The following is a 14,598-nucleotide window of genomic DNA, read 5'->3' as shown; positions in this document are numbered from 1 at the left end:
GCTGATCTGGAGCCAGGAACCAGGCTGGTCTCCCATGTGAGGACAGGGACCCAGAGCATTGGTTCATCCTCCATTGCTTTCCCAGGCAGTTGGCTTGGAAGTGGAGCAACTCGAGCATGAACTGCTCCCATTTGGGATGCCAGCATCTGCAGGTGGAGGATAAGCCTCTTGAGCTGCCATCTTGCTCCAATTCCCTGATGATCTGTAATGTCAGATAAGCCCTGCAAGCAGAGGTTGGAAAAATGATTGTCAGTAAAGTCTTAAGGGAAATGCAATTGTACCCATTCATTTACATACCACCTCAGACAGTTGGCTTTCCAGTTACTATTGTGCAGCTGAGTGGTTGCCACAATATGCTTTTGCCCTGAAGTCCTACAGTATTGACTGCTTGAGCATTGATAGAGAAAGTTGATCCATCCTAGACTTAAAGCACCAATGATGACTTCCTGTTGGGTATCATCTTGCCAAGGGGCTGGTTGACCATTGAGCTTAATGTCCTGTGTCAGAACCACTCAAGAAAGAGGTGTTGTCTTGGAGGAATGCTTTTTCTTTGAACTGAGAGGACCAGCATAGCTGTTGGCTTCAAAGTCCTCCAACTTCAGCTTTCTTGCATGATATGGTGGCACTCTCTGAGTATTTGAAGGGTTGCCATGTGGAAGAGACCACAGCAGTAAGACTAGAGGGAATCGTTAGTATTCCTGTGAGAAGTTGCCATGAGAACATGTTTCAGTTGAAGACAGAATGGTAATGAGCTCCTCTTCCTTAGAAATGTTCAAATAAAGTGTGTGAGTTGTGGGCAGTGGATTAGAGATGGCTGTGTCAAAAAAAAAAAAAAAAAAAAAAAAAAGAAAAACCCCAAACAAACCCTGTGGCCCTATTCCATTCTTAAAATTCTTATGCTATCTTTAGTTAAAGGTCTTTGTTTCCAGACTCACATTTTGACTACAGTTTAATTTGTTGAGGAGCACTTGAATGATTTTCGAACAAAATGGTGAACAGCCAGTTCGAGGCAGTGTAAAGGAAGCAGCCTCCTTGGTGGACAAAGATGGCGGAGGGCAGGGTGAGAGCCAGTGTCCTCTCTGGACACTGCAGAAACAGGAGAGGGCCGTTGCAGCTTCCCAGCCTCATGGTACACTCTACTTTGTGGCTTCTGCCATCTTGGCTTTCTGCATAAGCTTCTGGGAAGAGTAAGGGGCTGACTGGTAGCATGGAGAATGTGGTGTCTGCATTGCATTTACATGAGCATTTAGATGGACTCGACTTGGCTGTAGAGAGCTGATCTGGGCAAGACCGCAGTCACTCAGATATCACAACACCAATGAGTGGGGGCTGTTTTAACAAAACTTTATTTGTAAAAAAAGAAAAAAAACCAGGCAGTGGGCCAGACGTGGCTCCCGCCTGAGTTGTAGGATGCTGACCCCTGATTAAAGACATGGGAATTTAAAGGTAGCTGGAAAAATGGCAGCTCCAGCCTTTTCCCGTTTTGGAGAAAATGACATGTCCCAAATCATGCCATGGTGCTGCCAAGATTGCAAGTCCAAATTGTTCTTCGTCCAGTTCCTAGTTTATGATACTGTGTCTCAATGTGGTTAGGTTCTAGCATCTGGTTTGTCAGGGGGCCATGTGAATGCATGTAATACCTGTTGCAGGTGGTCTATGAGTAGCAACCGTGAACGCTCAAGAATGATGTTCTAATGGAGACAGCTGCTGATCCCTGCGACCTCACCAAACTCCTCCGTAGGTGGACCCCACTCCTCATAAAACAAAATATGTGTTGCCTTGAATTTATGTGGAGAAATAACGCCTGGAGTTGTGAAAAAGAAATGGGCGTCCGCAGCTGCGTCACAGGATTTGATCACTTCAGCGGAGAGTGCCAGGAGATTTGAGACAGATGTTTTCAGACATGCCGCATGCCTAAAACATTTCCAGGGGTCGGGCTGCAAATAGTGACTGAATAAGTGGAGAAACAGGGAAAGCATGCAAGCTGAGGACACAAGAGTTTATTCACCACGAGGTGCATGGCCAACCTCTTTGCATTACATCTGCCTGTCAGGGTTGGCTCTTGAATCTGTCGTGCCCTCGGTATTGCTCTTTGTCTGCCCGTGAATAAAGTGCAGCATTGTGGTTAGTAATCCCACTCCAGTGACTCGACTTCAAATGTGGTTTTGGAGTGCATCCCAGAGTTCTGTTTGCTAAGCTTCCTACTCCTGTTTCAGAGACACCACGGGATACAGAGCAGCGAGCACTGAAGGCTACTCTTTCCTTAGACCTGTCGGGTTGTGGGCTCTCGCCTTCCCTCTCGCTTCTCTCTCTTCTCCTTTCTCTCTCTCTGATTTTTTTTTTTTAAACTTTCCAAGGCAAGTTCATGGATACTAAGCTGATGTGTTTGTTGTTCTTTTTCTCCCTGCCTCCGCTCCTAGTGAGTAACCACACTGGTCGCATCAAGGTGGTCTTTACTCCGAGCATCTGTAAGGTGACCTGCACCAAGGGCAGCTGTCAGAACAGCTGTGAGAAGGGGAATACCACCACCCTCATTAGTGAGAATGGTCATGCTGCCGACACCCTGACGGCCACGAACTTCCGAGTGGGTGAGTTCTCTCTGCTCCCTGACTGTCCTTACCTAACAGGGTTTTGCGAGCTCGCAGCTGACCCTTCTGTGTGCACGACTCTCTTGCTTGAGTGGGGTGCTGGTGCGGAGTGCGACTATGCCTTTCTCTTGAGATCCTTTTAGTTGCGCTCGAGGCAACTTGGAACCTGATTTCTGGTATCCTGGAGAAAAGGCACTAGAGTGTTTCCTCTTCTTGCTTAGCATTTACATAGTCGTGTGATGATGGAAATGTAAAAGGAGGATGCAGGAGGCTACGTGGAGTGTCTACTGGGTGATGGAACTCCTCAGCCTCATAGTTGATCTGCCTGGTGATAAGTAGAATTGGCGTTAGATCTGGCTCGTGTGACAACATTTGAAAGGTGCTGATGGAGTTTAACTTTTTTTAGTTCATAACACCCCAGCTGGAAGAAAAGCACTAAAAATGGTCAGAAACCTGTCCTTTAGTTGTAGGAGGGAGTACAGACTTGTATCTGTTGTCTTGTTTTTTTTTTGTATTACAAAACTGATTTAGTAATTGATCAACAGAATGCATCCCAGGAAGATACATTCGTGTGTTACTGTATTCCCTTAAAAACTTTAACTATAAGCTAGTAGTTACTGTTTAAAAGAAGGCTTTTTGCTTCTTTTTCAATTTTTGTTTCTTCTTAGTTTTTTTATGTTTTTGTAAACGGGGCAAGTATTGTGGTCCACTGAGGGCTGTCATTCTGCCATGTTGTCATGCCATACAGTATTTTTGTCACAGGAAAATATCTTTTATTATTTTTTGACCAATTATGGTTTGCCATGTGTACTCAAATAATCGCAGACACCCACGTTACTTTATGAGTTACTCACAAGAATAACCCAAATGTCAGACAGATAATAACACTGGCTAGATCTGGTCTTTTTATGGAATATTGCTGTTTAGTCTTGGGAGTGCGTGTCTCGGTGAACTGCAAAAGGGGTGTCTGTTTCAAACTGATTTCCATCAAGACAAAATACAAGGGAAACTAACCTAAAGTCCTCCGTAGCTCGTAGGTGATATTCCTGCCTTATTTTGACTCTTAATCCACATGAATGTGAAGGAGTATTCTTGACGGTCTGTACTTGGGGGAAAAAAATGACTTACGCTTAGGTATGATTTAAAAGGGTATTGTAAGTTTCCTGGCTGTGAGTGTGGTACTTTGGACATATTTGAAAAAGAATTTAGCTGTTAGGTGCCAAGTGGCACATTACACTTAGCAGGGCAGGGAGCAGAGTGGAGTGGGAAGTGTTGAACAGATGGATGATCAGGAAACTAGATTTTGATCCTGGTCCCGCTGCTAACCAGCTAATCCACCAGGTCTGCCAGTTACTGTTGCGCAGCCTCAGTTTTCCTCATCCTTAAAGGAAAAGGGGTTCTATAGCTGGTGACTTTGAACAGTCAGTGCACCTCTAAAATCACAGGATTTATGTTGGCAGTAAGGACGTTTGTAAGGATGGGGTAGCTATTGCCTTTAGGTTCTCATGGCTTTCCTGGCGTGCTCCTTCTCTTTCCTTTCCTGCCATCCCCCCCGCTTCTCTGTTCTACCTTCAGCGCTGTCTGCTGCTCCTGTCTGTACTGACTGTAAATCTTTACAGTAGCAATGACAAAAGAGTCGGATGGGGGTGGTGCTGGTGGTGTAATTTTTTTGGCTTCCACTCTATTCATTCTGAAACTAAATATTTGAAGGCTTTGAGAACCAGAGGAAGTCTACTTGTTAAAACACGCTGCACACTCTCCTTTCTGGCATCTAACCAGATGTTTGGGAACAGTACACATGGGCCTATTCACAATACGAATCACAGCACAATTATTTACAAAAGTTTCAAAATCTACTGTAGCTCTCCATGAAAGATTTGGCAGAGGAGTCTAATTTAGAAAGGAATGATAATATTAGCAGGTTGTGGAAATAGTGGCTCCACATTGGAAATCACAGGAAATATTTCTTGCATTTCCTGAGTTGCTCCATTCTGTGTACATTTTAGTTCATTTACTGGATAATGTGTGGGACATGTTTGATGGTTTTTCATATGGAAGAATGGTGATTTTGTGCAATTCCTTGCTGATGGCCTTTCAAAAACACAGAACATTAAACACATTTTTGCATATCTTTTGTTTTTGAACATGGCTGATTAAATTTTACCATTTATGAAAAGTAGCTTTCTAATATTGGATCTCCATATATCTCTGCTTATATCTTAAAACTTTGATAGATATGTGTACGGAGATGGTATAGTTTGAGGACAATTCAAAATTAACTACCTTGTGAGCTGTTTCGATCGGCCTCTGATGTTTAAGGATACTGAAAGGTGGGGGCTGGCCACCTCACCTTGTTGGTGAAGGGCCAGAGAATGAATATTTTAGACTGTGGGCCAGACAGCATGTGTTTCCACCTTGCGTCTCCTGTTGGTAGTAGGAGAACAACGGGGGACACGGTGCACAGTGAAGGGTGTATTGCAGAGGCCATGGCTGGGCTGCACTTGGCTCTGGCCCTGCAGTTTGCTGACCCCTTCTCCTAGGAGTCAGAAACACACAACAGGGATGACAAAGACTTCCTTGTTAAGATATCTTTCTGTCCATCAGGGTTTGGAAGGAAGTAGAATCCATGTGGACCATCATCACTCTTTTTTTTTTTTTTTCAATAAAGAAACTGAGGTACAGGGGTTAAGTGAACTTGACCTGGCTACACCACAGACAGGTGGACTTGACCCCAGAACCTAGGTCTCCTTATGTCACCTGATTGCCTGCCTGCCTGGAGTCTGACCTGGGTGTACAGAAGGGAGATGCTGAAGGGCCACATGGAGTTGGAGCTTGTGTGTGAAGATTAGATGGTGAAGATGGCGAAGATTAGATGGTGCCATAGCGACGAGGGGTCTGCCAGTCCTGAGGTAATTCTGCTGTGGATCTTTCCCGGGGCCAGGTCACCTCTGGTACAGTGCAGGCACTAGGAGATGGGTTGTTCCATAGCAGGCTGTTGAGGTAATTCTTCATTCAGATTTCTCTTTCGATCTTGTCTGTGGAGTTGAGGAGTCGGGGAATTCTGGATGGGAAAACACAGGTATTTTTCTGTTAACAGGTTAAGCAGGTAGTATCTGTTCTTGATTCTTTAGTGGGAATAATAATAAATACAATTTCCATCTACTGTCACCCTAAAAGTGAGGCCCATGTGAAAATAATATTCAAGGGAGGAACCCTGGGATTCCAGGATAAACTCATTTTTATGAATGATCCTAAGGGTAACACAGTGTTTACACTAAGTGGTATTTCCTATAAAACAAGTTTCTAATTGAGTGTGTTTGAAGAGGAGAGGGTCCCAGTCAGAGCTCTGCCTCTCTCTGTCCTTGTAGGAAATGGAAATGCATCTGCCGTTGTGTGTGTCACCAGGTCGCCCAGTGTTGTTTTAGTGGATTCTTAACATTTCTTAGGGATCTACTGAAGATGACCTTCTGTGATTAAATTGTTTATAAAGCCTTCCTTTACTTGTACAAGAACAATGTATGAATTAATATCGTCACAACTAGAATATCTCAACTATAATAGATGGTCTCCTGGAGTAATGTGTTTGGGGAAATACGGAAAAGCAGTAATAATTGCTAAAATAATACATGATGTTTGTATGAATCTGAGGACTTAGAAAAAAAAAATATCAGTACCCATTGGATCATTATTTAAAAGCATTTGATGATGAAATATGTTCTTTGTCATTTCGTTTGATTATGACCTCTCAAAGAGGTGAATGGCAGAATCCATAATGCAAGCTTCAATAACTGCAGTTGTAGTGTTTGATTAAATCTTACTCTGCAGTCACTGTAATGCTTGCTGTTTTGTGGTGTCTTCTATGGCTTTACCCAGTAGGGTTCACCGGTAAATATTGTAGATTTATTTTGGTGCCAATTGCAGAAAAAAGAATATATACCTAGTTTTTGTTTTGTTTTGTTTTGTAACAGAAATCTTCCATCTGCTGGTTCATGCCCCCAAGGGCCACAGTAACCAGGACTGCAGCAGGCTAAAGCTTTAAGCCAAAAGTTTCTACCTGGTCTCCATGCACTTTGGCCTTTTCCATTGCTTTTGCCACTGAATTTTCAGGGAGCTGGATAGGAAGTGGAGCAGCCAGGACTCAAACTCCTGCCTATAGGGATGCCTTAAATGGCTATGCCAAAGCACTGAGTCGTGTAGATTTAATCAATTAATTGATTAATTATTTCTTTCTATTAGAATATCAGATCCACAGAAAGAAAGATCTTTCATCTGCTGGTTCATTCCCAAAGTGGTCACAACAGCCAGAGCTGAGTGCATCTGAAGCAGGAGAGTCTTCCCGGTCTCCCACATAGGTACAGGGTCCCGAGGCTTTGGGCCGTCTTCCACTGCTTTCCCAGGCCACAGAAGGGAGCTGGATGGGAAGCAGAGCTTCCGGGACATCAACCATCACCCATATAGGATCCTGGTACATGCAAGTGGACTTTAGCCATTAGACTACATTGCCAGGCCCTATTTATTTTTTTATAATAAATATTTTCCATGAGCTTTTTGAGGGTTCCTTTTATCAAGTGATTATATTTAAAACATGTTACTGGATTTTCCAAGATCAAAACAAAGCTGCTCTCTGAGAGTTCGTTTTGAGGAAGAGAGGAGGAATACATGTAAATAACTGTAAACCACAGTTGAAAGTGCCTAGCAGGAAACCAGAGAAAGGAAATGTGACTTCTTCCAAGGGGGAATACTTAAAGAAAGAGACCGTTTCTGTTCATGCTGCCCCACCTCCCAAACAGCCCAATGGGATCTGAGTAAACTCACATGGCCTGACTATAGACTGGTTAGGGTAGCACAACTTGAGTTATGTATAAATTCCAAAGTACTGCATGGATTTGGGGTAGGAAAAAAAGAGAAGCATGTTGGTATGGGAAGGAAGGATTGATTCGTGTGGTTTGACATGGAGGGACTGGTATGGTGGCTTGGTAGAGTAATCCTCTACCTGCAACAGCATCCCATAAGGGCACTGGTTTGTGTCCCAGATACTCCACTCCCTTTCCAGCTACGTGCGAACTCATTAGGGAAAGCAAGGGAAGATGGCCAAAGTGTGTGGGAGACCAGGCTCCAAGCTTTGGAAAGATGTTCAACAAGAGTGAAGGATAGCTCAAGTGTTTGAACCCCTACACTCTTGTGGGAGACCTGGAATACACTGGCTTGGGAGTGAACTAGTAGATGGACTCTCTCTGTTTCTCTCCCCCTGTCTTTCTGTAACTCTGACTTTGAAGTAAAATAAGTAAACCCTTAACTTTTGAAAAATGAGAAAAAAGAATGGGCACTGAGATAAGCCTATACAGGTGGCTCTTGGGAATCAGTTTTGCTTACAGACAGGAGACATGGAAGACAGTAGCAGAAGATAAGTCTGGAATGGTTGGTTTCAAGCAAGCAAGGCTATGGAGAAACTGTGAATTCAAAGTTTTGGAATTTGGAGTTTACTCTGTTAGCACTTTGTAAAGTGCTCTGAAAATAAGTTGACATTTGTCATTTTGAAAGAGCAGGGACTGTTGCCTCAGATTTGTAGCTGGAAACTGGGTTTTGAGAGACTGAGAAGGTTGAGTAGATGACAACCTATAGCTTCCTGCATCTCTGCCGAGGTTATCAGTTTTATGCTTGGAGAAGTAGTTAAGATAATGTCATGAGTGACTGCATCTCATATCAGAATCTGAGTTGCAGACCCAGGTCTACTTACAGTTTCAGTTGTGAAGAAATCCCCATGTAGCTGCTCACAAACCGCACCTAATCCTGTGGTGCTTGGACAAGGAGTGGACATGCTTCATAATGCTGACTCTGTACAGGCTCTTCTCTCTCTGGAGCATCATGGAAGCCACTGCAAATGCTCAAGCACAGAGAACAGCTAGAATGATTTTTTTTTTTGCCTGCCATCTTAACGCTGAGTCATTTGTCCTCTGCCAGTTACCCTTGTTAGGTCCCCTGGTGTTCATCTAGCACAGAAACCAGTACAAATGATGATAAATCACTGTATTTGTTTCCTCCTTAATGCGTTGTGCAGGTACCTATGTCTGACTTTTAGAGAGAATTCCACACAGCACTGGATGAAAATGGTTGCCTTTTGTCAGGAGTTAGAGTATCTAAGATCTTGCCATAGAAATTACTTCCAAATATATTTGTAATCAAGTCACTTTATTTTCGTTTAAGCTATAGGATGCCCCTGAAATGGAACATTCATTGATTTAACATGCATTTTCTTGCCTTCCTGTGACATTCAATACAGTGTTGATGATCTCACGGCGTGGATCAGCCTTTAGAACATTACATAGTGAAATAAATCAATCACAAAAGATAACTCTCCTCTTACTCCATGTTGATGAAGTTCATATGTTACCTTGAGCAATTCAAAGGAAAAGGTGACTGCAGAGCTCTAACGAGGACTGAAGAATTGTTGAAATACAGAGTTTCAGCTTTGTAGTTTGTGAAAGCTCTGGAAATTGGATGTACAGCAGTGTGAATGACTTAGTGTCAATAAAGTATGCTCTCAAAAATAGTTAAATGCTAAGTTTTTCTTTGTGTGTTTTAGCTGGAACTAAAATTTGAAAAAAGTATATAATATGCCATGCTGTAAGAAACAGTATGTGTGGTCTGTCCGAGGGTCATAGATCAGACAAAGAAAAACAAACTTGGGCAAGGGGATGGAGGATGGGAATGGGAGTGGAGGTTAGAGGGGAAGGCCTGGAAGGCAGCTTCAGATGGCCCAGGGAAGTGCATTCTGCTGGGATGATGTTTGAGCAGAGACCTGAATGAAGGGAAGGGTAGCTCTGGGAGGATGGTTCTAGCTATGGAGGTCTCCCTCCCTGCTAAGGCTGGTGTTAGGAGCACTTACTCAGACTAGCACAGGTTCTCTAGTGGTGCACTGAAAGATAAGGAACTTTCTAACAAGAGACAGACAAAGCAGATTGTGTCTTCTGGGTGATAAAAAGAAATGGACTCAGAATTCTGTATCTGCTGGTTAATTCTCAAATGCCTGATGCAGCTGGGACTGGGTTAGACTGAAGCTGGTCTCCTAAGTGGATGGCAGGTACCCAACTACTTGAGCCATCATCTCTACCTCCCTGGGTATGCATTAGCAGAAGCTGGAATCTGATCTTGAACCCAGGAACTCTGATGTGGGATGTGTCTTAACTTCTTTGCCAAATGTTTCCGCTATAGGAGTCTTAGATTTATTGTAAATAAAAGGCTTTAGGGGTGGGTGTTGTGCATGAGCTGGGACACCTACATCACCTGTTGGAGTGCTACTTCAATCCCCTTGTGATGTGCCTGGAAAGCAGTGGAGGGTGGCTTACGTATTTGAATTCCTGTGAGCTATGAGGGAGCCCAGAGCAGAATTAATGATTCCTGCTTTAGCTTGGCTGAGCCCCAGATGCGGAGACCATTTAGGAGATAACCTATGGGTAGAAGATCTCTTTTTTTATTTTTGTCTCTTTCTGTTCAAATAAAAAACCAAGTCTTTATGGGACAGCATTGTGGCATAGATAAACTGCTACCTGAGGTGCTGGTATCTCATTTGGGAGGTTAGGATTCCCGCTGCTCTGCTTCCAGTCCAGTCCCTGCTAATGGCCTTAGAAAGCAGTGGAATGTGGCCTAGGTCCTTGGGCCCCTACACCCATGTGGGAGAGCCAGAGGAGCTCCTGGCTCCTGGCTCCTAGCATGGGACCAGCCAGGTCTGGCCGCTGTGGCCATTTGGAGACTGAACCATGGGGTGGAAGATTTTTTTTCTATCTTACCTTCTTTTTCTGTAAAACTTTGCTTTTTAAATAAGTTTTTTTTAAATGATCTTTTTTTAAAAATAAGTTTCAGATTTAAAAGTCAGTTGCCAAACAACTGTGACCCCATTTTTCTTTGACATTTTCTTGTATAAGAAATATGTAATGTTGGTTTGAAATTTGCTTTTTTTTTTAAGATTCATTATATTCATTTGAAAGGTGGAGTGAGGAGGATAGATAGAAGTTTAAGAGGGGAGAGGTCTTCCGTCCCATGGTTCACCCCACAAACGGCTGCCATGGCTACAGCTTGGCCAGGCTAAAGCCAGCCACCAGGCATTTTATCTGGGTCTCCCACATGGGTATCAGGGATTCAAGCACTTGGTCCATCCTTTGCTGCCTTTTCAGGGGCGTTAGCAGAAGTGGAGTGGCTTGAACTTGAATCATTGCTCATATGGGATACTGGCCCAATGCTAATGCATGAAGTTTAGAATTGAGAAAAATAAAGTTGATTCCTACTTCTGAGTAGAGTACGTGTGTGTGTGTGTGTGTGTGTATTTGGATGGCAGGTCCTGGTGGAAGAAGGGAGCAAGGAAAAGCAGTTCCAGGGGTGAATTAAGACAGGGCACGTGCATGGAGGGCACTGTGTGTTCACCTTAAGAGCCACTGTCTAGAGAGAATGCGATCCTATTTGGTTGAAGGAGATGATAATGGAGGCTGAGATTGTGACAGGTGTCAGATTAATATTAGTATTAGAAAGTACACCTGTAGTTGGGACAGTTTCGGATAAATTAATCCTAGGTGAATTAGTTCAGCAGTTTGCTGGATCTGTAAGAAAGGCATGTATGATAGATAGTTCCTTTTAAGCCATGTCTGGCCTGTATCACGGCTGGAGCTTCTTAAAGAGGTTGGGCTAGGCTAGGGTAGAATAAATAACCTTTCAAATTTCTGTGACGTCTGTAACACATTGTCATGAAGTGTGTGTATTCTCTCCTCATCCGTCAGCCTGAGTGTACCAAATGGCCTTTGGAAGATTCCAGACTGCCAGGCACTGCATTCAGGGCCCTCCAGGGTCAACTGCTGCCTTGATCTGGCTGTTCCTTTTCTGTCCCAGATTGCCCACAAACCCTCTAGGGTCCTCCAGTGCTCCAGGCTTGCTCTGTGTGCAGAGTGCCTTTCCCCACCCCCACCTGCCTGGGCAAACTCTACCCACTCCACCACCTGCTACTTCTCAAACCCAGGTGAGTGATGATCCTGCTACAGAGCTTCATCTCCTTTACCTGTGGCTGTGTCTGTTCCTTCTGCTCTCTCAGTGTCTTGGAAGCAAGGATCAGTCTACTCTGTGCTGATATACAGTGCCGGTGCCAGCACAGTATCTCATTTTCAAGTTGCTTCATGAATTTTTGTTGAGAGTAAGTTGTATGTGCAGTTTGCTACATGCTAACCGCATACCCTCAGACCTTAACTGATACGGTTGCATCATTAACTCTCAGCCATTATCACAGAAGCAAAATAATCAACCAAGTGTTTTGGGAAGTAGGGAAAATGATATTCCATTGATCACAGGATATATGCAAAATGATATGTATGTAATACTTTGCATGGAGTTTCCAGTTTCTAGCACTGTGCCATGCGTTCTATTAGGGTCCAAGTGGACTAAGACTTGCATTCCTGTAGTATAGCTACTCCTGCACATGCTCTCCTCGCTGTCTCCTCCTGCATCTGCTCGGGTGCTGGCAGTCTTAAAGAGCCTGACATTCCATTTCAGCTGGTTGTGCTGTGCTGTGCGTCCCTGTAACCTGCTTATACCACGACAGTGATAAACCTAGTTCAGGTGCTTCAGTGATGGGCTCTAGGACTCTGGGATGATGATTTCACCTCTCACTCGTGATTTCTCTGCAGGAAAAATGAATCAGTTAAGCCCTGGCCTTCCATGTGGAGCTGTCCTGTGTTTAGAAGAAGAAAGATTTGAAGTAGGGTGTACATGAACATGAACACCTCTGAAAAGTTCATGGAAATTGGAATTAAAAGATAAATGTATTGTGTAAAAAATTGAATCTGAATTCTTATACATATTTTTACTGAGCTTTTGAACTTTGTATGAGATTGTTACGTTGATCAAAAGATCATTGTCTTTTTATTAATTATTTTGCATTATGTGAGTTTCATAGGCTCTGGGAATCCCCCCACCCCTCCCCCTCTCCCTCCCCTCCCCCCTGGTGGATTCCTCCACCTTGATGCAGTATTACAGAAGATCATTGTCTTTTTCTGAGGATGATAAATCCTTCTTTTGAATCTCAAACCCCATATGTTGCACTGTGCTATGGGAGTAGAGGCCTGGGACAGTGTGCTTACAGCTTTTGGAGCTTACACAGGCCATGTTCCTGTGCACATCAAGCAGTGTTAACCTTTTTTTTTTTTTTTTTAAAGCTGAACGTAATAGCATAGCAACATCCAGAAAGAATTTGAAGGATATTTCTACTGTTCCTTCAGTTTGGTCCTGTGGTCCAAGTACAAAGAATGCTCTATACTTGCTCTCGTTTGGGAAGGTTAGATTTTTGCATTAAATAACACTATCATGGTCATGTGGCCACAATGGGGCTATAGCACCCTACCTTCTCTTGCACTTCCTTGAGGAGTTCACTTGCTTACACAGAAAGCTCTTGCATGTTGCCAAACCAACTGGTGTTTAAACAGTGGAATATTTTGGCATTAAATGCTGTGGTCAGAAGGAAAAGTAATCATCTTGAATCAATGGGGGCATCTCCAGTGATGTAAGATTATAACATTTGATCCTACTGTCTGCTCTTTACTTTGCTGTTAATGGTGTAATTCATTTCTGAGCTCCTAGATTACAGTACATTTAAGGAAGCTAGACTTAAAATAAATATTGTAATCACACTTGTATGATACAGTATGTATCTAAAGCATTTGTTGCAATACAAGTTGGGCTGCATTTTGCATCCCCAGTATAAGTTAAATGTTTAGATCAATGTCTAAATATCAAGGTTTTACACTCACACATATATACATATACATATGTGTATATATATACACAGACACACATATAATCAGCACATGTATTGTTGGAAAAAAAAATCTCTTGGAACTGACATCACAGACATATGAAGATGTTTTTGAGGGCAGCCACACAGTCCTCTTTATACTCAGCAGTCTGGGAAAATAAAATAACTACCAAATGGGGAAGGATAAAGTCAGTGAGGATATTTGAGATTCCTTGTTAAAAGTTGTATCACAAATAATGAAATAAGAGTCAAATGCCTTTCCGTTGGTGATTGAATGTAACGTTGATATTAGTACACTTATTAGTAGACCTTTATTTTCTTTGGAGTTAAGGGTGTGGACTTAAGGAATGGTTTATTGCTTCATTTCCATTATCTTGAATTTGGACTGAAACAGCAATTACTGGAAAACTAGCCTGACTTAAGTATTGTTGGTTTTTCCTAAGACTTGATGGTAGTGGTGGTAGGGGAGCAACTGTATGCAGTTAGGAGAGATTTTTCATTTTGAAACCAAACTTCAAGTGTTCACCGATTCAGCAAGAATTTGTTCTTGGTTATGGGAACTTTCTAAGTTTTCCTGTACATACAGTCAAGCCCAATTTTCTTGGACTTTTTTTCCCTTGAAGAGGTAAAAGGCAAAGGACATTAAAATCGTATCTAGTGAGGAAAGCAGAACACTGCCCTTCTCCTGGCAAATCAGGAAATGTGCTAGAATGTTCTTAGCTAAACTCTTATTTAGCAAAATTAGAATATGTCAGTGCTGCCACTGCATTGTCCTTTTCTGAAGAAAGGGTGATTTATGAGCCCTCTGGATCTTGTGGTATTAATAACATCTTGAGCCAGCTGTTTTATTGGGTGTACACAGAGGGTAATTAGAAACATCTGAGAATCCCATAATATGCCCAGAAAACCATGACATTGTGGAAAAAAATTGTGCCATAGTTGCATGCTTGGCAAATTAATGAATTAATACAAAATGAAATTTATTTGTATTACATAGCATTTTCTGAAAAGCTAAACCTTTTGGGCTGAAAATACCCTTTGACTGAAATATACTCACTGTAAAAATTATAACCTTATTTGGTAAAAAGCCCTCTGACTTTGCTGTTCATACAGCAATTATCATTTCCCTTCTGTCAAACTTCATCATATTATAGACCATTTTCTGCCAGAAGTATTTCTTCTTTTTACCTGGCAGTGACTTGAGAAGTTTAGAATTCTGAA

At 42.6% G+C, this 14,598-nt stretch overlaps 1 protein-coding gene across 6 annotated transcripts in view; it reads left to right on the top strand.

Annotated features, from left to right (window-relative positions):
- LTBP1 (latent transforming growth factor beta binding protein 1) overlaps nucleotides 1–14,598 on the top strand; it is a 388,845-nt gene that overhangs the window by 172,663 nt on the left and 201,584 nt on the right. For 4 of the 6 annotated variants that reach the window (XM_058668099.1, XM_058668100.1, XM_058668098.1 and 1 more), the window contains exon 5: nucleotides 2,421–2,588. In XM_058668099.1, the coding sequence (XP_058524082.1) occupies nucleotides 2,421–2,588 (168 nt within the window). Of the gene's footprint in view, nucleotides 1–2,216; nucleotides 2,589–14,598 lie in introns of those variants that run through there. The other 2 variants (XM_004582728.3, XM_004582726.3) reach the window with 1 other exon arrangement.

This window comes from Ochotona princeps, chromosome 8 (genome assembly GCF_030435755.1).
Source record: "Ochotona princeps isolate mOchPri1 chromosome 8, mOchPri1.hap1, whole genome shotgun sequence".
NCBI classification, from domain to species: domain Eukaryota; kingdom Metazoa; phylum Chordata; class Mammalia; order Lagomorpha; family Ochotonidae; genus Ochotona; species Ochotona princeps.
This window is presented reverse-complemented; position numbering and strand designations above follow the sequence as displayed.